The sequence below is a fragment of the Taudactylus pleione genome, unplaced genomic scaffold, assembly GCF_031769625.1.
Source record: "Taudactylus pleione unplaced genomic scaffold, aTauple2 ptg000108l, whole genome shotgun sequence".
NCBI lineage: Eukaryota > Metazoa > Chordata > Amphibia > Anura > Myobatrachidae > Taudactylus > Taudactylus pleione.
In genome coordinates this window covers 4,232,014-4,255,000 of record NW_028284510.1, presented here as the reverse complement: position 1 = coordinate 4,255,000, position 22,987 = coordinate 4,232,014, and the positions used below count along the sequence as shown (strand labels likewise).

Below are 22,987 nucleotides of genomic sequence, written 5' to 3'. Positions count from 1 at the left end.
TTTTGATTTATGTTCTAAAAATAGCAGATTTGGTTCTCTACTTTACAGTACTGTACTGTATATCAGTTCAGAAATTCACACATTTTATTACTGACAAATCACTATTGTCATTTTATTACTGATGAGCTGACACCTACCGTACAGTACAGTACTGTACAGTATATCATTAGTGAGTGTTTTTTAGACACCTGTATTATTTATCATATTTATTATCTTGTGCCTCTATACAATCTCACAATATTGGTTAGGGCTTTAACAACAGTTGGCGCTGTAATTACCTATATTTACCTGTATATACTGTATAACACATACACACAGTGTTAGGAGACAGTGAAAAGAGATACTGTAAGGTACTTTAGCAACCAATCAGCTCCCAAATGTAATTATTCAAATGCAACATTGAAAAATGACAGTTGGGAACTGATTGGTTGGTGCAGTACTGTATGGTACCTTACAGTACCGTATCTCTTTTCACTGTCTCCTAACACTGCTTAGTACTGTGTACAGTACTGTACCATATGTACTGTATTTGATTGAATCTACGGTATATTTACTGTTTAAAAAAACACTCAAAACAACTTTTAAACTAAAACTGAAAGTAAAGTACAGTACTGTCTTTATCCAGCATTTGAAGTACAGGTTTTTTTTTTGATGCTCCCGCTTTGTACCCTTTTTGGCACAGACAAATGACTGGGCATACAGTACAGTAGCACTTGTAGCCATTGATTTGCAGATGGACACGAGCATTTATTCTGTGTGAAAGGGTCAACATACTGTACAGTACTGTACTGTATGTCGAAATGACCAGGTCACTGACACAGGTTAAATGTAAGGTCAAAGTGACCCTTTCACACAGTAAAAATCTGTTGATCAGCAAATGACTGCACCAAGTACAGTAAAGTGCTTTACTGTAAATGCTACAGTACTGTAATTTGCTTTTCTGTGTGATAGGGTTATTACTGGAGTTGTATAGAGTACAGTACCAGCACATTCTTGAAAGTGCAGTATGAGTACTGTAATTGTTTACAGTGTTGTAATGTGAAACATTTACTGTATACAGTACATGTATTTTGTGTCTTTATACTTGTGTATTTCAGAGTGCACCGAACTGTCAAAATGGTGAAGAGCAAAGGTTTTTACAATGGAAACTCATCTTGCCCACTTCCAATAACCAAAAGGCTGAGTGCACTAGTCCCACAACTGTCTACAAGCAAACCTTCCAAGAAGAAAACAGGTAAGGAAAATGTACAGCTACCTGTTCTAGTCAAGGCAAGGAAGAATGCAAAGCCGAAGAACAACACTTTGCAACTGGACATAAAAGAAAATGGACCAGGGAACGTGGAACAACCCATGAACGTCCAGAACCAGGAGGAAACACCAGTGATTTATGGACCCAAAGAATTGAACACCTTTGAGCCTCTTATTGAAGATGTATCCCACTCACCAACTCGTCGAAAACTGTCATTCCAAGAAGAGAATGCATGCAAATGTAGCTGTGCTAGGATGGTGAGAGACCTCGTGGAAAAAGTTGGTCATCTGGAAGCGAAAATTGACAACTTGAAAGAAGAGCTGAAGGAAGGGCTGAAGGACACCATTGCAGAAGCAATGAAAGAAGCAATACAGCAAAGTAAAGAAGAATGGCAAGAGGCTGCTGCCCAGAGTATCAGGAAGAGACAAGACCAGGCAATCCAGTATGAAATGGTCACACCGGATGAATTTGAGAATGAGGATAACGACGACGATTTCAACTTGGAGACTGACCCATCATTCCACTTGCTAGATATGGACACTACAGTGGCATCAGAGCACTTGGACATGACACCAGTGCCATCATGCAGCCTACCTCAGTGGTTGAGTACACCAGTGGCATCATATCACCTGCCTGAATGGTCAGTTGAAGAATCGAGGATCAAAAATGCAAGCATGCCTGTTCTTTCACCAGGAACGCCTGTCATGTAGAGCATCCCAGCACCACTGACTGTATTTGGAACACCCTTACCGGATATACCACTGGCTTTAATCAACATTGACAAGGACAATGAAATTTACAGAGCTGTCAATTGTGAGATGCATCGATGTGCACAAGCAATATTTCAAGAACACGTGCCCTACGACCTCTATTGCAATTGGACCAAGCGGGTGAACTTTGTTGGCAGTCAGAAGAAAGTGCCAATCCCAAACAATTTAAGAGAAGATATCCTCTCAAGATGCCAGACAAGATTCAGGATTAGAAAGAAGAACTTACCCGGATAAAGGACACGTTGAATGGGGTGATGCGCATGCCAAGGAAACATGCATGGAGAACAGTCACACATTCAAGTACAGATCTTCAATCAACAAACACGACTTGAATTGACTTGTCAGAAGACAGGAAGACCCAGCGCCACCGCTGGCCAGGATGTGGCAGCGGTAGAAGAAAGAAGCGGAGGACAGGACAGGACTAAAGGGGTGAAAAGCAAAAGAGCTAAAGAAGTTTCCCCCAAAAGCCTCTTCCACCATAACAGATAGGCCCTATGTGAGGCCAACGGAACATTAAACCCAACCTACAGCAGACCAACAGGTCTGAAGAGAGGAAGACCCATGTGAAGAGAGAAGTGGAGGACAGGAGAGGACTACAGGGGTGGAAAGCAAAAGAGCTAAAGAAGTTCCCCCCCCAAAGCCTCTTCCACCATTACAGGTAGGCCCTCTGTGAGGCCAACTGTACTGTACTATACATTAATACTGTAGTTTGTTAGGCTGGTGATATACAGTAGGGCAGATATTAATGTTACAGTAGATTAGTGTGACACACTATTAGAGCAGGAAAAGGCCTTGCATGGCATATTCTCTCTCCTACAGGGACCTCTGTGTGGGATTGAGCGGGATGAAGAAAAAGAGTATCTCCGGTGAGTACTGTATGTACCTGAGTGTCTGTCTTTTACTGTCTGTTCGTCTCTGCCTATCCTCCTTTCTTCTGGGTGTACAGTAGACCTTGCACTTCCATGCAAGTTAGAGTATGCACCTGGTATAGGTGAAACTCTAGATCTGAGGCCAAAAGCGCCAGTGATGATTTTAACTTAAAAGCCTAATTTTTTTGTGCAGTCCTCGGTGCGGTAGGGCGTATCAGTCAGTATTGAGAAAGGACTGTTCTCACGTCATCTCCTTCCTCCTAGGTTCTGTACAGTAGTCATGTCCATGTCCAGCTTGGAACTCCAGGACATGCCAGCGGCAGAAGAAAGAAGCGGGGGACAGTAGAGGACTATGGGGGTGGAAAGTAAAAGAGCTAAAGAAGTTCCCCCCATCAAAGCCTCTTCCACCATAACAGGTAGGCCCTCTGTTTGGCCAAATGTACTGTACTGTACATTAATACTGTAGTTTGTTAAACTGGTGAGTTATAGTAGGGCTGATATTAATGTTACAGTAGATTAGTTTGTCACGCTATTGGAGCAGGAAAGGGCCTTGCATGGCATATTCTCTCTCCTACAGGGACCTCTGTGTGGGATTGAGCGGGACGAAGAAAAAGAGTATCTCCGGTGAGTACTGTATGCACCATAACTGTTTTTCTGTCTTTTACTGTCTGTTCATCTCTGCCTATCCTCCTTTCTTCAGGGCATACAGTGGACCTTGCACTCCGATGCAAGGTAGAGTATGCACCTGGTATAGGTAAAACTCTGGATCTGAGGCCAAAAGTGGCAGTGATGATTTTAACTTAAAAGCATAATCTTTTCGTGTAGTCCTCGGTCCAGTAAGGTGTATCGGTCGGCATTGAGGAAGGACTGTTCTCACGTCATCTCCTTCCTCCTAGGTACTGTATAGTAGTCATGTCCGTGCCCAGCTTGGAACTCCAGGATGTGCAGAGGACAGTAGAGGACTATGGGGGTGGAAAGCTAAAGAAGTTCCCCCCCTCTGTACAGTATGTTACTGTAGGTTAAATAAAAATTGTAATTAATATATAAAATTGGTATTTGTACTGTATGTAATTCAGTCTTTAAGTGCGCCTGAGACCCAACACGTGCATCTGTCATTAAAAAGGTACAAAAAGTCAATAACACACAGATGCAGGGGCGTATCTTCCTATTGGCCAGGATTTCACTCACCAGGGGCGCGCCGGCCAATGGGGGTTGCCGCCCACAGTCATATACTGTACAGTATTCCTGTTGCCCATCCCAGTGATTTCACAGCTGCCTGGCACTTACAGTAGTATACAGTACAGTAGACATACAGTACTGTACACACTGAGGGCCGTTTTCAATTTAGGGGTCTATTTACTTTTTTTAGCTGATCTCGTCTTTTCACTCCAGGGGGTCTATTTACTGTACTAAGTAGTGTTAGGAGACAGAGTGAAAAGTGATAAAAACTTGATAAGGTGTCAGGCAATCAGCTCCCAGCTGTAATTTTTCAAACACAGCCTGTGAGATGACAGTTGGGAGCAAATTGGTTTGCACTTTTTCACTTTATTATCACTTTTCACTCTGTTTTCTAACACTGCTTAGTACAGTAAATAGACCCATTGGAGCGAAAAGACGTGATCAGTTAAAAAAAGTTTAGACGATTACATTAATTCGCCGGGTGTAAAATTATCACTGTATTCAATTTGAAAGCTTTTCAGCCTACCGTAGGCGGGAAGTCAATGCAATGTACAGTAAGACAGTATGTGAAAAAGTTTTGCCTACTGTATGAATAGCAGACAGAAAAAAAGTGGTGAATTGGGGTGCAACGTTGCTGGAAGCCTTCAACGTGCAGCCTTCAGACAGTCCCCTAAAGGTACTGTAAACTGCGTAATTTAAAAAAAAAAAAATCAGTCAGAACACCCCAAAAATCAAAGAAAAAATTTGGGGGATAAAGTTAAACATGTAGGGGTAAATTTACTAAGATGGGAGTTCAATTTAAGAAGTTACTTTACTGTATGTTGCCCATAGCAACCAATCAGATTCTACTTCTCATTTATCTACAGTAGCACCTTCTAGAAGATAATACCTGGAATCTGAACTCCCATCTTAGTAAATTTACCCCCTAACATATAAAATGTACTGAGTTTAGTAAGGGTTGGATAACAATACTGAACAAAAGTAGCAAAGAATTTTTTTAAAAAAAGCGCTACATGGGTATAGATCTGGGAATGCGCCTGAGATACGATGACGTACAGTATTGTAGGACACACTCAAGCCAGGTGCAACCTTGGTATTGCAGGCGGCTGTAGTGTAATGGTAAATAATCAAACCAATACATTACGTCGCTTGTACAACCCTTTTGCGGGTTCGAAACTTGGAACGTTACACTTTTTATTTTTTATTATTATTACACAGTAAAGGTTACACTTTTTTGTCAAAAAGTACTGTGGCACAGAAATGACAGAATTTCTGGACAATGTATTAGTGAAGATTTAAACAAAATAAAATTACCGTATACAGTATATATTTTAAAGGTCTCGAACCAGCGGGACAAGAAAATGGTAGCTGCAGTAGGGCTAAGCATTAGCCCCCTAGGCTACTGCATCTACTTTAGCCCCCTAGACAACTGCATCTACTGTAGTTCCTAGAGTCATGGAATCACTACAATGTCTACCGTAAGTCCGGGACAGTATCGACAGTATTGTACTTACAATAATACTGACAACTGGGCATGCGCAGTGCTATGAGACTCAATATGCCACAGTGTAGTGCGCAACTAGCAATGCGCTATATGGCATACCGTATGGAGCAACAAACTACAGTACTGTAGCTGGGCACATCTACAGTACATACAGTATAATGTATTGAGTTTTGTAAGGGTTGGATAACAATACTGAACTACAGTACTATAGTGAACATTTAAAAAAATAAATAAATTATCAAGGTCTCGAACAGAAGGAGAGAAATGTAAGCAAGGCGGATCACCTAACCCCTTGGCCACAAGTCTCTCCTAGTAAGAATTGCATCTGTTCTCTACAGTACTTTTTGTGACATCTACAGTACTGTACTGTATGATGAAGTAATCAGGCGACTGTAGTGTAGAGGTAAGAAATAGAACTTCTACATTGCAGACGTCTGTACAACCTGGTTCCGGGTTCGAAAACAGGAAGGTTAAACTTTTTTTTTATTATTATTATTATTAGTAGACAGTAAAGGTTTCACTTTTTATTTTTTAATATTATTATTACACAGTCAATGTGTAATATGGAGATCCCACTTTCACTGTGTGTGAATCATGACCCGCTACTGTATGATCTTCCATACTTTATGCCATGGCATAGCGCTACAAGGGTATGGCTATGGCTATGGCACAGCACCACTAGCAATGCATTGCAACCCCTCCACTGGGCACATGCCACAGATCCTATTTGTACCGTAACCCCTTGGAGCTGGCTATCAGTCACCACAGCGCCAACTGTTCAAACATTGATGCAATTTTGTGGTTTAAACGCACAGTCAGTTTGTAATGCAGAGACCTCTCTCTCAAACAGAGCCAACAATCAGCTACTGAAATCATTAAATCCCTAAATTTTCCGAGTCTGGGACAGCATCGACATTGACACAAGTTTGCGCTCTAAAGCACAGTCAGTTTGTAATACAAAGACTTCCCTCCCAAACAAAGCCCACTACTGTAGCACTTTCTGAAGTCATGAAATGACTATTGAGTATACTGTAAGTCTTGGACAGTGCAGAATGGCACAAGGGTGAAAATCCAACAGTACTGTAGGAATGCAGACAACTGGGCATGCGCCATGGCATAGCTCTACTTGGTTTATGGCTTGACTCCACTGGGCATGCGGCACACATTCCATTGTCATTGTAACCCCTCCACTGGGCATGCGCCAACCGCGCTGACATTGACGCAATTTTGCGGTTTAAACACAGAGTCAGTTTGTAATACAGAGCCCTCTCTCTTAAACAGAGCCCACTACCAGTTGACGGTCATAAAAAATCACTATAGTGTCCAAGTCTGGGACAGCGCCGTCATTGACACAAGTTTGTATTCTAAGGTACAGTATGTACAGTAATAAAAAATCCAAATTTCGTTGTTTGACTCCCGAAGCACTGGGCATGCACTCCACATGTACTGTATTGAATACTGAATATTTTAAGTGAAGATTTTAAAAATAAAAAAAAAAACATATTTTCAAGGTCTCAAACCCATGGAACAAGAAGAAGGGAGAAGCAGTGAGACTAGGCATTAGACCGCTAGGCCACACGTTTCACCCATTACTAGAGTTCTGTAGTTTGTAAAGTAATGAAACCACTACAATGTCTAAGTCTGGGACAGTGTCGACAGTATTTACATTTGCGCAAGTATGATATCAACCGCATAGTCAGTGGGTAATACAGAGCTTAATGATTTCAAACTTTATTAGACATTCTTCTACCGCTTTATTATACCGTACATTCCTGATTCCATGTGGAAAACGCTGTAATACTGTATAGTGTTCCGAATCACCGCTTCTGTCAACCAATACAGAACATATGGTACATTAGAAAACAGACGCATGCGCTATGTAGTTTAGGAAAAGTGACACCTGGTGGGCAAAAAGTTGTATTACACGTAATGAAATCAGATGCATGCGCTATGTAGTTTAGGAAAAGTGACATCTGGTGGGCAAAAAGTTGTATTACACGTAATGACTTTTTTCCAGCGTTACGCTACATAACTAAACTTTCGTTGTGGTGCGACTCATGGCATGGTGTGTGGTGCGCCATGCGTGGTGTGAGAGATAACGCTGTGATGCGATGTAATACCTGGGCACATCGGTACCTCAGTATGCCCTGTCCTTTGGCCATCCCCATAGACGCTGATTTGCGTATCGAGTTTCTATCACACACTGTATACCGCTGATCGATTCCTAGCCACCTGCTGCCCCTTTTAGTCTCCTGTGAGTGACCTTCCTGTACCTGTGGCCATTTTGTGTTTGCTCAGTGGCCACCTTAGTTTCAGTCGCAATATTGCTGTGTTTAATATCCCGCTACCTCAGTATGCCCCGTCCTTTGCCCATCCCCGTAGACACTGATTTGCATATCGAGTTTCTATCACACACCATATACTGCTGATCGTTTCCTAGTCTCCCACTGCCCCTTTTAATCTGCTGTGAGTGACCGTCTTGTCCTTGCGGCTATCTTGTGTTTCCTCAGCAGTCATCTTAGTTTCAGTTGCAATACTGCTGTTTGTAATGTCATGTTTGTCTCCTTCATAGACGCATCTTTGCCTATTAAGGGACATATGTATCAAAGCTTGATGTGAGATAAAATTGGGAAATATATATCACCAATAAGCTCAAAATTATCATTAATTATGCACAGCCTGCAAAATGTAAGTTACTGTACAAGCTGGTTATACTGTATACTGTATCTAGCTATTTTATCGCACATCAAGCTTTGATACATACAGTACTGTACTGTATGCCCCTTAGTTTCCATCGAGCAGGCCACATTTCATATTACAGTACAGTATCTGCTGATTTAAATGTGAGGAAACTTAATGTGTAATACTTTTTAGCCGTTACTGTACAGTACAGTGTGTTTAGCCCTGGTCATGACAGAACAGTATGCCTGATATACAGTACTGTACTGTATATATATTTATAACTGATATAGAGTACCAAATGTGCTATTTGTATAACATAAATTTAAACTTAGAGTGTACTTTACCATTAGAAGCATAAGTGTAAAAGTTACAGTAAATGTGCAAAGAAGTGCAATAATGCAATGATAGGTACAGTACAGTGTAATACTGTACTGTATGTGCATACAATTATACTGTATACAGTATGTACAGTAAATACAATGTAAGGTGCAGAATATTAAATAATATATAATTTTTTATTTGTCTTTTCTGTACTGCCCTACACAGTACAGTATGTGTGAGGGTCAGGTATACTGTACTGTATATTCTGAATTATTTAATTTTTTTATATTCATATATTATGGCATTTTTAGGCTGATATACTGTACACAGTACTGTAATATTCTGCACCTTAAATTGTATTTACTGTACATATATAATTGTATGCACATACTGTATTTTTCCTACAGTACTGTATCATTGCATTATATGATTAAGTGCCAGGCCAGCATCACATGAAAAAGGGAAAGAAGGTAATAGTGAAGTGTAAAGTATAGATGTGTAAAGATAATCAATAAAGTGTTAATATAATAAGAAATAATTAAGTATTTTTTGCTGATATTGTTGCAGTGTGCTGGAGGGAATACCCTTTTTTCTGTGAATAATTGACCATACTGTATAATTTATTTTGATGTCAGATCCTACCTTCACTGGCACAGTCTGCTGAAAATCTAAGAGATAACCCTAGAATAGGAATTACAACACCCACCCCCGTCCCCTAGTGAAAACAAACCAATCGATGCCTGAGAGAACTTCCACAGTTCTCATTATTATAAGAACATCCCTAATTTAATTAATTTCATCAACAAATGAACATTAAGAACATTAATTGCAAATGTATTATCTTTTTTATAGCACATGCACATAACAATACTGGTGAAAACCATCTGATTAGCTCTGTACTGTAATCTATAAACCACATACATGTGATAGAGAACTGCCATGAATTAGCGATTGAAATAAGTGCATATAAGTTGGAAAACCAGAAAAGATCTTTGAGTTCTTCTTACTTACTGACATAGTCTAGTAAGTCAAATATATGATGTCTTCAGAGTATCGATATATGTGACCGTACAATCTATTGGAAAGAGGCATCAATATATTCAAGTATTCGAGTGTGTAAGTAACAAAGAAATGTATCTGTCTACTTAATACCAACATACACAAACACTGCACTCTCCAAAAAATATATATATTAGAAAATATTTTATTTCCTTTTCATGTTGTGATTGTCATAATTTGGGAACACTATTAAGGCAGTATAAATATCATCATACAGATGTGTCCTGCTACATATTTGCCAATCGTGCTACAAACGTGTGCTCGCATTGCGCCACGTGATTACTCACAGCAGCATACACTACGTTACACTATGGCTTGCACTACGATCACACCGTGCATTCCTAGGGAGGCGAGGGTGTGAACGCAGTGTGTGTATCCGCTTGCGGGCGCACGCCTTGTGCCACACGTGGTGTGATTCACTGCTTATGTAGTAAAGATGAAAAAAGGCACATCTGTAACACATTAAACTTTTATAGGTGGGATAAGTGATACTAATCAGGTAAAATATTTGGGAATGGGTCAGGCTTACAGAAAACTGTATCATACTTTCAGCAGGTAATAACCAAGTGGTTTCAGAAATGTTTTATTTACAATTATAATATTCTAATGTAATAATAGTTTTGTTTATTGATGTGAATACAGTTTTATGTGAACACTGTTATTTCAGAAGGAATAATGTAGTATATGATATACAAGACATAAGTTTTAATTGCTGCCGTTGATCCACACAAGTACAGTATCTGATATAATAGCTAGTATTATTTGCTCAGTGTTCACAGAAAAAGAAAAATTCCTGTGTAAATGCATTGCATATATATATATATATATATATATAACTCAAAATCAATACACAGGGTTGATTCAGATGTATCAATCTATGATCTGAGTGCACCTAGAGAAATAACTACCTTTTCTTTAGCTCTTCTTTTTTGCAAGACAGAAGAATCTCCAAAAACAAGAGGATCTCCTTTGCTCCCTACAACAACCTGATGGCCTTTCAATTCTTGGGTCAGTACTGTAGTTCAATTTCTAAACATGGAGGTAAATTAGAGTGCAAGAACAAATACATTATTCTCCTTTTGATAAACTACATAATATACAAATGTCCAGCTCGATTTCAGGTCCACACTCATTTTTATTAGACAGAAACAAATGTATTCCTCACAGGGGATATAATTAATATTTTGACAATAATAAATCACATGTACTAGATTTTTGGATGTGCTAGTTGCTTTACAGTACAATAAATAACATACATTTATATAAAGATTCTCGCAAAAAAATGAATGTCAGTTACTGAAATAACAATAAAAGCCTTAGAAATATGTGTTTTAGAAGAAATAAAAAGTATAAATTCAAAAAACTTAAAATAAAATATAATAAAACGCATGTTGACTCAATTAAATATCTATGCATTTCACGGATCATACCCACTTCTTGAGGCTGTTATAATAGATATGAAATATAGCAATAGTAATTTTTCTGTGTGATCTTTTTTGATATGTTGTGAATACAAAGAGTAGTCTCATTTGTTTTGTTTTTTTCTAAATTAAAAATGTAGCTTGTAAATGTATTTGTTTTAGTAATATATTTTCTATTAAAGAAAATGACTATCAATTGCTATATTATTAATTTTTCTATGTCTAGAGAATATACAAAAACAGATTTTAAAACAAAGAAGCAATGTGTAGGAAACAGGTGTACATAGCATTTAATGTGTGTGCATTGTTTATGGATAATTTTTTGCACTGCTTATATATTTATTTTGAATTACATTTGTTCTTTTATTTAATAGTTTATATCCCTTGAAGTTCAGATCAGAGCAACCACAGATTGTCAAAAGAGATAAACAATAGTTTTTTTTAGGGGTGAGCGGGTTCGGATTTCTGAAATCCGAGCCCCCCCGATCTGGGGACGTTCCGAGTCAGGCTCGACTTTTCCCGCCTGACTCGGATCTGAAATCGAGGCAAAATGTCATCATCCCGCCTTCCGGGTCTCGCGGGTTTTGGATCCTATATAAGGTACCTGCGTCGGCGCCATTTTCTCACTCGGCTGTGGACAGTGAAGAGGGAGGGTGGGAGTTAGGGCTTGCTGGGCTGTGTAGTGTAGTGTAGTGCAGAGTAGTGTTGTGCTGTGCTGTGCTGTGCTGCGCTGTGCTGCGCTGTGCTGCTGTTATCCATAGGGGCTGTGTCCACTACTTCAAAGTCCATAGGGGCTGGCTGTGTTGTGCTGTGCTGCTGTTGATAATAGGGGCTGTGTCCACTACTTCAAAGTCCATAGGGGCTGGCTGGACTGTGTTGTGCAGTCAGTTCTCCATAGGGGCTGTGTCCACTCCAAAGTCCTGTGCAGTGTCCCAGTCCTAAAGGGTTGCTGTAGTGTTGTCCATGGGGTGCTCTGTCCATAAAGGGTGCTCCCCCCAAAGTGCTAAAAAAAAAACACATTTTTTCTGTGTTTGTGAATTGTGTGCGCAGTAGCCGCACGTGCATCAACAAAGTAGTGCCAAGCGTGCGCCTGTGTCATAAGTAAAGGGCCGGCTGGCTTGACCGTTAAAGGGTGCTGTAACCCCCAAAGTACACTCCAGTCCAAACCAAATGAAAAAATATTTTCTGTGTTTGTGAATTGTGTGCGCAGTAGCCGCACGTGCATCAACAAAGTAGTGCCAAGCATGCGCCTGTGTCATAAGTAAAGGGCCTGCTGGCTTGACCATTAAAGGGTGCTGTAACCCCCAAAGTACACTCCAGTCCAAACCAAATAAAAAAATATTTTCTGTGTTTGTGAATTGTGTGCGCAGTAGCCGCACGTGCATCAACAAAGTAGTGCCAAGCGTGTGCCTGTGTCATAAGTAAAGGGCCGGCTGGCTTGACCGTTAAAGGGTGCTGTAACCCCCAAAGTACACTCCAGTCCAAACCAAATAAAAAATATTTTCTGTGTTTGTGAATTGTGTGCGCAGTAGCCGCACGTGCATCAACAAAGTAGTGCCAAGCGTGCACCTGTGTCATAAGTAAAGGGCCGGCTGGCTTGACCGTTAAAGGGTGCTGTAACCCCCAAAGTACACTCCAGTCCAAACCAAATAAAAAAATATTTTCTGTGTTTGTGAATTGTGTGCGCAGTAGCCGCACGTGCATCAACAAAATAGTGCCAATAGTGCGCCTGTGTCATAAGTAAAGGTCCGGCTGGCTTGACCATTAAAGGGTGCTGTAACCCCCAAAGGGCACTCCAAACAAAATAAAAAAAAATATTTTTTTGTGTTTGTGAATTGTGTGCGCAGAAGCCGCATGTGCATCAACAAAGTAGTGCCAAGCGTGCGCCTGTGTCCCATAAATAAAGGGCCGGCTGGATTGACCACTAAAGGGTGCTGTAACCCCGAAAGGACACTCCAAACAAAATAAAAAAATATATTTTTTTGTGTTTGTGATTTGTGTGCGCAGTAGCCGAACGTGCATCAACAAAGTAGTGCCAAGCGTGCGCCTGTGTCCCATAAATAAAGGTCCGGCTGGATTGACTGCTAAAGGGTGCTGTAAAACCCAAAGGGCACTCCAAACAAAATTAAAAAATATATTTTTTTGTGTTTGTGAATTGTGTGCGCAGTAGCCGCACGTGCATCAACAAAGTAGTGGCAAGCGTGCGCCTGTGTCCCATAAATAAAGGGCCGGCTGGATTAACCGCTAAAGGGTGCTGTAACCTCCAAAGGGCACTCCAAACAAATTAAAAATATATTTTTTTTTGTGTTTGTCAATTGTGTGCGCAGTAGCCGCATGTGCATCAACGAAGTAGTGGCAAGCGTGTGCCTGTGTCCCTGCGCAGTAGCCGCACGTGCATCAACAAAGTAGTGGCAAGCGTGCGCCTGTGTCCCATAAATAAAGGGCCAGCTTGATTGACCGTTAAAGGGTGCTGTAAAGCCCAAAGGGCACTGCAAACAAAATAAAAAAATATTTTCTGTGTTTGTGAATTGTTGTCACTGTGGCTGCATGTGCATCAACAAAGGAGCAGTGCCAAGCATGCGCCTGTGTCCCATAAGTAAAGGGCCGGCTGGCTCATTTCTTAAAGGGTGGTGTAACCCACAAAGTGCACTACTCACCAGCAAAAATAAAAAAATATTTTCTGTGTTTGTCGTGCGCCTTAGCCGCACATATATATCAATATAACATAAATGGAGGACCAAACTTTCTCCGATAAAAATAAAATAGGGAAAGATCAAGAACCACTTCCTCCTAGTGCTGTTGCTGCTGCTGGGAGTTGTTCATCATCCCAGAGAGGAAGTAGGAACACCACTACTTTTACTAAGCAATTGACCCACCAACAGTCCCTAGCGAGGAGGATGAAGTACGACAGCAGTCATCCTGAAGCAAAACGTATAACTGAGGCCTTGACTGCAATGTTGGTGTTAGACGTGCGTCCGGTATCCGCCATTAGTGCAGTGGGATTTAGACAATTGATGGAGGTAGTGTGTCCCCGGTTCCAAATCCCGTCTAGATTCCACTTGCATCCTCAAAGCAGCAGCGACAAGCGTGCGTCTGTCTGTTAAAGGGTGGTGTAACCCTCAAAGTGCGCTCCACAAACAATAAAAAAATTCTTCTTTTTTTTCTGTCTTTGAGAAATGTGTGGGCTGTAGCCGCACCTGCATCCTTAAAGCAGCAGCGACAAGCATGCGTCTCTCTGTGAGGATGAGGATGTACACAACACTGAAGAGGGTGAGGAATCGGTGAATGAGGAGGATGAGGACGACATCTTGCCTCCGTAGAGCCAGTTTGTGCAGGGAAAGATTAATTGCCAGCTTGTTTTGTCGGGGCCCAAACGAACCAATCATTTCAGCCACAGTCGTGTGGCAGACCCTGGCGCTGAAATGATTGGTTTGTTAAAGTGTGCATGTCCTGTTTATACAACATAAGGGTGGGTGGGAGGGCCCAAGGACAATTCCATCTTGCACCTCTTTTTTTTCTTTGCATTATGTACTGTTTGGGGCCTAGTTTTTCAAACTGCCATCCTGTCTGCCACTGCAGTGTCACTCCTAGATGGGCCACGTGTTTGTGCTGCCCACTCGTGTCGCTTAGCATAGTCATCCAGCTACCTCGGTGCAACCTTTTGGACATAAAAACACTATTGTGAGGTGTGAGGTGTTCAGAATAGACTGGAAATGAGTAGAAATTAAGGTTATTGAGGTTAAAAATAGCATAGGAGCAGAAAAACCCACAAATTCTGTGATTTTAGCTGTTTTTATGCTTTTTTAAAAAAAAATACAGATCCAAAACACAAAACCCAGAACCCAAAACACGGAAGGGTGGTTTTGGCAAAACCAATCCAGATCCAAAACACGAAGAAAGATCCAGATCCAAAACCAAAACACAAAACACGAAAAGTGGCCGGTGCACACCCCTAGTTTTTTTTAATGATTTGCAAACTTTTAATTTTGTATCAAGCACAAAAATTTTTTTTGTTTTAAAAGCATATTTATATTTATTTCAGATAATGTTATGCTACAAAATAAAATAAAATTCAAAACAATATATAGAAATTCTACATATCAAACAGTTTTCTGCATTTTATGCCAAAATTGTCACATACAGTATAATAAAAAGGTGAATGGCACTGTGGAGCCTGTAGAGCTGAGAAACCCAGAGCATCCTTTGAATGCCCCGCAGTCTGTAGAGATGCCCCGAACATTCTAAGGATATAACATAACATCACTTGATTGGGGGTCAGGTCCAGCACAGAGTGCACAGAGCCCTGCTCCACCATTGCAATTCCAAACTCAAAACTAAATTGCAGTGTAGAAATAAAGCTGTCCAGCAATTGTGGGCTACTTGAAGAAGCAGCCAGTAATAACTCTGCATAAAAATATAAAATAAAGGTATTCATGCTCCTTGCAGTGCAACGTGGATTGTTCAATTGCAAAGTTATTTGCTTTTACAGCTTTACTCCCAACTAAGAAGGAGTCCCTTAAAATATATGCAACAAAGAGGTTAATCAACAAAGTTAGCCCTACCCACTGCTTACTCTCTTCTGTTTTCTGTGCTGATCCTTCCTTTCTCTTCTCTACTTTATATAAAAATTAAAAAAGCATGCATCTGGAATTGCTGGATTATATGAAGCTCAGCTCATGATAACAGATAAAACAGGGATTTTCATAAACCACAGTCACTCTAGAGATTAAATTAAAATCCTATACTGCAGCACCTCTGTTTATAATGCAGTTGTGGGCAAATAGGCAGACCGCAAGTGGACATTGGCCTGGTGACTCTGTAGTCCTCAAATTTTGTCCACACTCTTATTTATCTTCCACTTTATACTGGAGCAAAAATACAGAATGAGAGCAGACAATTTATGTGTCACTAGGCTCCCTTTGCGCAATAAATATCTGTTGGGCAGCTCATTGCATGGGAAGGAGGGAAGGCAGTATAGTCTGCACCACAATGGATCCCTTCTCTGCAGGCTTTAGCTGTTAAAGAGTGCAGCCCCATAACAGGGTGCCACTGTACCTTGTGCTGCACCCATACCCCTGAGCAGCGCTCAAGTTGTCATAACTGTGCGCCTAGAGCTGCACCTTCACTGGCACACAAGCATGCTGCTTGGAGCATTCTACAGATGCTCCAAGCAGCAGAACAGATCCCACAGCACTGTGGGAAAAGGCATAAAGTCTCTCCCAATACAGAATGGGAGCAGTAAGCCAGAGCAGCGTGCTGATTGCATTATCGGGTGAGCACTGCTGGGTTATGCCCTGTTTGATGGCACTGGCTTCACTGCCCTTCTTACGGCCTTGAGTGAAACGAGCATATGAGAAGGAAAGAGAGTTATGTGGTGAGGTGCATGTGGTATGTGAGTAGATCTGAGGGTCATGTTGGGAGCTCAGAGTTGCATGTAGGGGACAAGTGGCAAGTGGGTGACATGTGGAGAAGTCTGATTGATATGTGAAGGGAGTATTGGAGTAGAATCTAGAACAGAGGGCTTTTGGTGTCTGAAGGTAAGTAGGGCATTTTGTAGCAATTGGGGGTCTGAGTAAATTTGATAGCATTTTGTGGGAAGCAGTAAAGGGGCATGTTCTTCCAATTTGGACCAAGTGTTGGCATTTTGAGATGAGTGATGTAGGAGTGTATAGGTTATTTTGCAGCTATTTTTTATTATTGAAGTGAAGCACATATTATGTAGGTAACTGTAGAGCCATAATTGCTGAGTAAGTCAGCCCCCAAATGAATCAATTTTTGGGTACTTAGGATTGACTGCAATATATTCCCCCTTTTGCCTCTACACAACAAACCGTTAGATTGTCAGGGACAAAGCTATTATCCCCTCTACTGCCATTGGCCCAGGGACTCTAGCCCTAATATGATCCAAAACTACCTGTAGATATCATATTCCCTAATGCCTTGGTATTGGGGAGGATCATAGAATAAGAAATTGTAACCATGAGCCACTGCTACAGTTGAGGTGATGAGACCCTTCCACCATAGGGGGATATATTGCCCTAATGTATCTCCATATTGCTTATGCAGGGAAGAGATAGAGCCAAGATCATAGGCAGGAGGCAAGTAGAAAAACATGTAACTCCAACACTGACTTGTACTATAAGTTGGCGTTGGTATTTTTTAATAACAGTCAAGAATTGAATAGATATATTTTTATATCCTTGTATTAAATCACTTGAGGAGGCAGACTAGAATGTGGTCCCTTAGCTGGTGGTTCTATGAGAACTCTGGATTTGGTGCACAGATTCCCTACATAGGGAAATATGACAACTATCCCTGTAAATGAAAGCTGGTTAGTCTTTAGTGAAGAGGGACAGTTTTGCTCAGCAGTGCAACATATTTTTCAGGTGATATTTACAAAAATGCAGAATGGTATAAACACTCTGTAATGAAATGTCAGCTTTTATGAAACTAACATTGTATTTTAGTAAGAAATAGAAGCAGGCTTTGCACTATAGCAGCTTGGTAAGAGAACACATGCCACAAATATTTTTTAAAACCAATTTATTAACATTTATTTGAGACTATGGGGTATATTTTCCAAAATGAGAGTTTTAGAATTGAGGTTACCCATAGCAACCCATCAGATTCTAGTTATTATCTTCTAGAAGGTGCTAGTTAAATGTTAAGTAGAATCTGATTGGTTGCTATGGACAACATCTCTACTTTTAAAAAAACTCTCACTTTAGTAAATATACCCCTAAGGGACTGATTCTGAGTAGCACAGAAACTTGCTGTTGTTGCGGAAGGAAGTCTGCTTCACTACCTCAGTCTAATGCGATAATTTATAGGACTAATGTAGAGGCATGTGCATCTGCAAGCAAAAAACAGCCCCACCCATTGATTTTACACAGACCCCTTCAACTGCCATAATTATTATCAGCACGTGTAACAGCTCCATGCTAGGTGCCAGACTTCCATCAGAAATAGGCTTCCCCTGGCCATGTCCAGTGACTTAATATTTTTCTTATTTTTTCTCTTTATAGAACACTAAATCTGTGAATACGATCTGTATTAACTGAAAGCATGGAGACCGTCACTACTGATGACCTTAGCACAGATAACATCAATGATTCTGAAGATCATTATGATGTTCTAGAAAATAGTAAATGTGTTGCACGTGTTTTCTTTATAACAGTTTGCTCTGTGGCTTTTTTAATGGGAACAACAGGAAACGGACTGGTCATCTGGTTTGCTGTCTTCAGGCTGAAGAAGACGGTCAATGTCATGTGGTTTCTAAATTTAGCCATAGCCGATTTTACATTAACCTTTTTTGTTCCATTGAGCATTTCTTACATTGCCCTTAATTATCACTGGCCATTTGGAACCTTCATGTGTAAGTTTAACTCATTTATTTTACATCTCAGTCAGTCTGTCAGTGTGCTCCAGCTGACTGTTATCAGCATAGATCGTAGCATCTCTGTAGTTTTCCCTGTTTGGTGTCAGAATCATCGAACACCAAAACTGGCTTCAATTACAATCCTGATTATTTGGATCATTTCTTTTGCTTTCAGTTTACCACAACTTATATTTAGAAAAACATTGAATTATTTTGATGGAAAAATATATTGCTATCACTCTTCTTATTATGACAAATATATTACAATTGTGATAATGAGATCCATAATTTTCTTTGTTTTTCCTTTCACCATAATTGTCTCATGTTATACCATAATTGCCTTTCGCATAAAATTAAAACATATCATGAAATCTTCCAAACCTTTTAAAATAATTACAGCTGTAATAACATCTTTTTTTGTCTGTTGGTTGCCATTACATATATTTTTAATTCTGGATTTAATTGAAAATTCTTACAATGATGTTTTATTATTACATACAGTAATCATTGGACTTCCAGTTTCCTCGAGCCTGATCTTCATCAATAGCTGTATTAATCCCATTATTTATGTCTTCATTGGTCAGGAAATCAAGAAAAAAATCTGGAGCTCTATCCAGGATACATTTGAGAAAGCTTTCTCTGAGGAAACTTACAAGAAAAAAGTCAGGTTAGGCCCCAACACTCATGGTTGTCTAGAATTAAATTAAGATCACAAAGGAAAAGTCATATATTGTAATACAGGATAGTGAATAATATTAGTAATTATGTACAAACAAGTCTCTTTGTCTAAACCCATTTAAAATTAATATATATATATATTTTCTAGTGATTTAAACATATTTTTTAAAATATTAATCAATAAAGAGAATATTGTCAAATAATTCAAAGTATGAAGTCAAAAAGGAAGCATGTGCAATTATTAGAGCCGTAACTAGATTATTTGGTGCCCTGTGCCAAAGAGAGCATTGGTGCCCCCCTCTCCCATGTCAGAGAAATATGATAAAAAAGGGCCATAGCCTCCTGGGGAAAGGCCAGGGAAAAGATAGGGGAGGTCGGGAGATGCTGGGGATAAAAGAAGAGGAAGCTACAAGTGAGAATGATAATAAACAGAAAAACTGACAGGCCCAAACAGCACCCCCTGCCCTGCGGTACCCTGTGCCATGGCACTGGTCGCACCACCCTAGTTACAGCCCTGGCAATTGTTATACCTAAAACACTAATTTATTAATTCTATATTAGTTATATACAACTGAGTGTTTACATTTGTTTTATATGCATATCACAACAATTTTAAATGTTGAATTTTACTACCTGGAGGGCTTTTGTCCTTGCAAAGAGAAAAGTTTATTCCTATGCGAGGCACTTACGGACCAATTATTCTTTCAATCTGACAGATTTGATGTCAACTAGACAGAAGAATATTTTACAAATATAAAAGGAAGGCAGGTCAGATGCTTGGTTGCATAGGGAGAGGAATCAGTAGCAGAAAGAAAGAAGTGATAATAACACTGTATAGGTCATTGGTACGTCCTCATCTCAAATACTGTGTTCAGTTCTGGAGGCCATATCTCCAGAAGGTTATTAATACATTAGAGACTGTACAAAGAAGGGCAACTAAAATGGTTCAAGGTCTACACCACAAAACGTACCAGGAAAGGCTAAAAGATCTTATTTGTATAGTTTGGAGCAGAGAAGGGAAAAGGGGGACATGATAGAAACGTTCAAATATATAAAGGGTTTTAACAAGGTAAAGGAAGGAGGCATTCTTCAAAGACAGTGAAGTATTAGAACATGAGGACATGTTCTGAAACTGGAGGGTGGTAGGTTCAGGGGAAATTTGAGGAAAAATTACTTTGCAGAAAGGGTAGTGGACAAGTGGCATAGCCTCCATCAGAAGTGGTAGAGGCTAAGACAGTAGAGCAATTTAAACATGCATGGGATAGAAATAAGGATATCCTTCAGAAAAAAGTTCAGATCAATAAGGGTTGAGGTAATAATATGTTTAAAAATTGAGTAGACTAGATGGGCCAAGTGGTTCATATCTGCCGTCAAATTCTAGGTTTCTATATTTAAAATATAACATTTATTAATAAATTTAAATAAAAAAGATGTCCACGAAATATAAGATTAAATTGTATATTATCATATACATACTGTATATATATATGATCCAAGAATTCAAGAAGATTAAAAAATATATATGAAACCTCTATATGTATCCTGAGTATTTTTTTAAATATGTATAATAGTATTCTGTCATCAGTGGTACATGTATTGGGTGTCTGTTGAGATTGTGGACAAGTCTTATTTATTATAATGAAGGAAGAAAGATAACAAAAATGTCCAAGGGTCTTATCGCTTTATCCTCATCACCACCTTTTATATCAACAATTGAAACTGTGTTCGATTATCAGAATAAAACCCAAAAACACGTGGTATTTTACAAATAGGTGCCATATGCAGCACAGTCGGCAGTATAGACGGTGTAATGGTTAGCATTACTGCCTCACAGCACTGAGGTCATGGGTTCAATTCCCACCACGGCCCTTCCAGTGAGGAGTTTGTATATTCTCCCTGTGCTTGTGTGGTTTTCCCCTGGGTACTCCGATTTCCTCCCACACTCCAAAGCATATACTGGTGGGTTAATTGGCTCCCAACACAAAATAACCCTAGTGTGTATGTGTGTGCGCATGTGATAGGGAATATACTGTAGATTGTAAGCTCCACTGGGGCAGGGCCTGATGTGAATGACCAAATATTCTCTGTAAAGTGCTGTGGTATATGTGTGCACTATATAAATAACTAGTAATAAATAAATATGTAGGAATGTAGTATATCAATCTAAGCTCTTGATGCATTAACAATATAACGTGTTTACTAGGGAATTACTGTGTTATTAATTCAAAATTATTAATAAGGTCTGGACATCAATATAATAAAGACAAAATTGACTTGTGATGTGATGTATGTACAATGTGTTCACTTAGGGATCATTGCAAATCCCACAGCATATATGTTATTTATGGTGTATTCACCACTACCATGTCACTCCCCATGGGAGACATGCATATAAATCGTGTCCTCAGACACTACCATCTTTCAGAATCAGTAGTGAGTTATGGCTAATGAAATGCCTATTAGAAAGTACAATAATGTCGGCTTGCGATGTATATACACCGCATTCACTTAGGAATCATTGCAAAATCCCACTGTATATATGTGACTTGTGGTGTGTTCACTGCTGCTGTATTACTCCTTATATGAAAAATATATATAGATTATTAGGGGTATTCAATTTGGAGCGAAAAGTCAGTTTTGGTGATACTTTTTCGCCGATTACATCATTTTCGCCGGTTTTGCCTTTACACCGTATTCAATTTCAAAGTCAATGCAATGTAATAGGAGGAAAAGTATCGCCTATGAATAGCTGGCTAAAAAAAGTGCAGAATTGGGATTTTGGGGTGCAACATTGCGGGAACCCCCCTGCAGCCTTCAGACATTACCCAAAGGTAATCTAAGTCAAAAAATGTTTTAAAAAGTCCTAAGGTCACCCCAAAAATGACTTTGAAAAAGGGGGCAAAAAAAAAAATATCAGGGTACAAACTTAAAAACTAGCGAACTTGACTCTGGGGGGGTCCCCAAGTATGCCCCAAGTTTTTTTTTTATTGCAGGTGATTGCGGCAGGTGGATTTTTCACAATTTTTTCAAGTTCACTTTAGCAACTTTTAAATATGCTCACCCCCATTTTCAAGTACCCCAAATTTCCTGGGTAAGTTATTTTCTGGAAAAAAATCTCCTAAATACTATTCTGCATCAGGTACTGAAAAACGTTATTTAGCAGCTATTGAGCCTGTTTAAAAACCCCAAAAACTTTCAGCAAGCCAAATTGGGGGGTACCATAGGGAACCCCCATGTCAGAGTATCATTTGGGGGGTGTCCGGTTGATTTCCCGAAATCTGACAGTACTTTCCACTGGTTTCAGTTTCGCTGGGTGCCGTTTCTGCCTACTTTCAAATTGAATACGGGGAGACGTGGGCACACGCTCGATACTTTTCCACAGGTAAAACCAGCGAAGTTGGCGGAATGTCCATGCTGCGTAAAAGGATAGTGGCTCGGCTCAAATTGAATACCCCTCTATGTCTTCAGACACTGACATCCTTCACAGTCAATAATAGCTAAAGGCTGATGTAATAAGCCAAATCTGTGATTTTAATACATTTCACAGATGTTCCAATTAACAGATAGCTTGTAATATGGTTGGTAAAATTACTTATTTAGTTATAGGTAATTTCTTTATTAATATGCACCGTTTATTTCACATTTTTCCAAAGTAATTGATCACAGAAATAATTCTAATTATTTTTGTAATATAATCCACACAATACTCTGTTCTAAAGAACCATTATGACTGGCAATAAACTGCCAATATGAATAGTGATACTTTAAATTAATATAATTTCACAGCAACAAAAAGTATACTATTAACACTGGCAATCATATTGTAGTTATATGCTGATATAATTAAGTCGTCGTGGTCCCCTGATCGACTGACAGG

General features: G+C 39.6%; 1 protein-coding gene across 1 annotated transcript; it reads left to right on the top strand.

Annotated features, from left to right (window-relative positions):
• The first annotated feature begins 18,119 nt into the window (after window positions 1–18,119).
• On the top strand, window positions 18,120–19,139 carry LOC148525471 (chemerin-like receptor 1). Its single transcript, XM_088470942.1, has one exon. It carries the CDS (start codon window positions 18,120–18,122, stop codon window positions 19,137–19,139), a length of 1,020 nt encoding a protein of 339 aa, XP_088327068.1.
• The last annotated feature ends 3,848 nt before the right edge of the window (window positions 19,140–22,987 follow it).

What these genes read in the sequence shown, in the direction of transcription:
- LOC148525471 (XM_088470942.1), top strand. Translation starts at nt 18,120, where the DNA reads ATGGAGACCGTCACTACTGATGACCTTAGCACAGATAACATCAATGAT.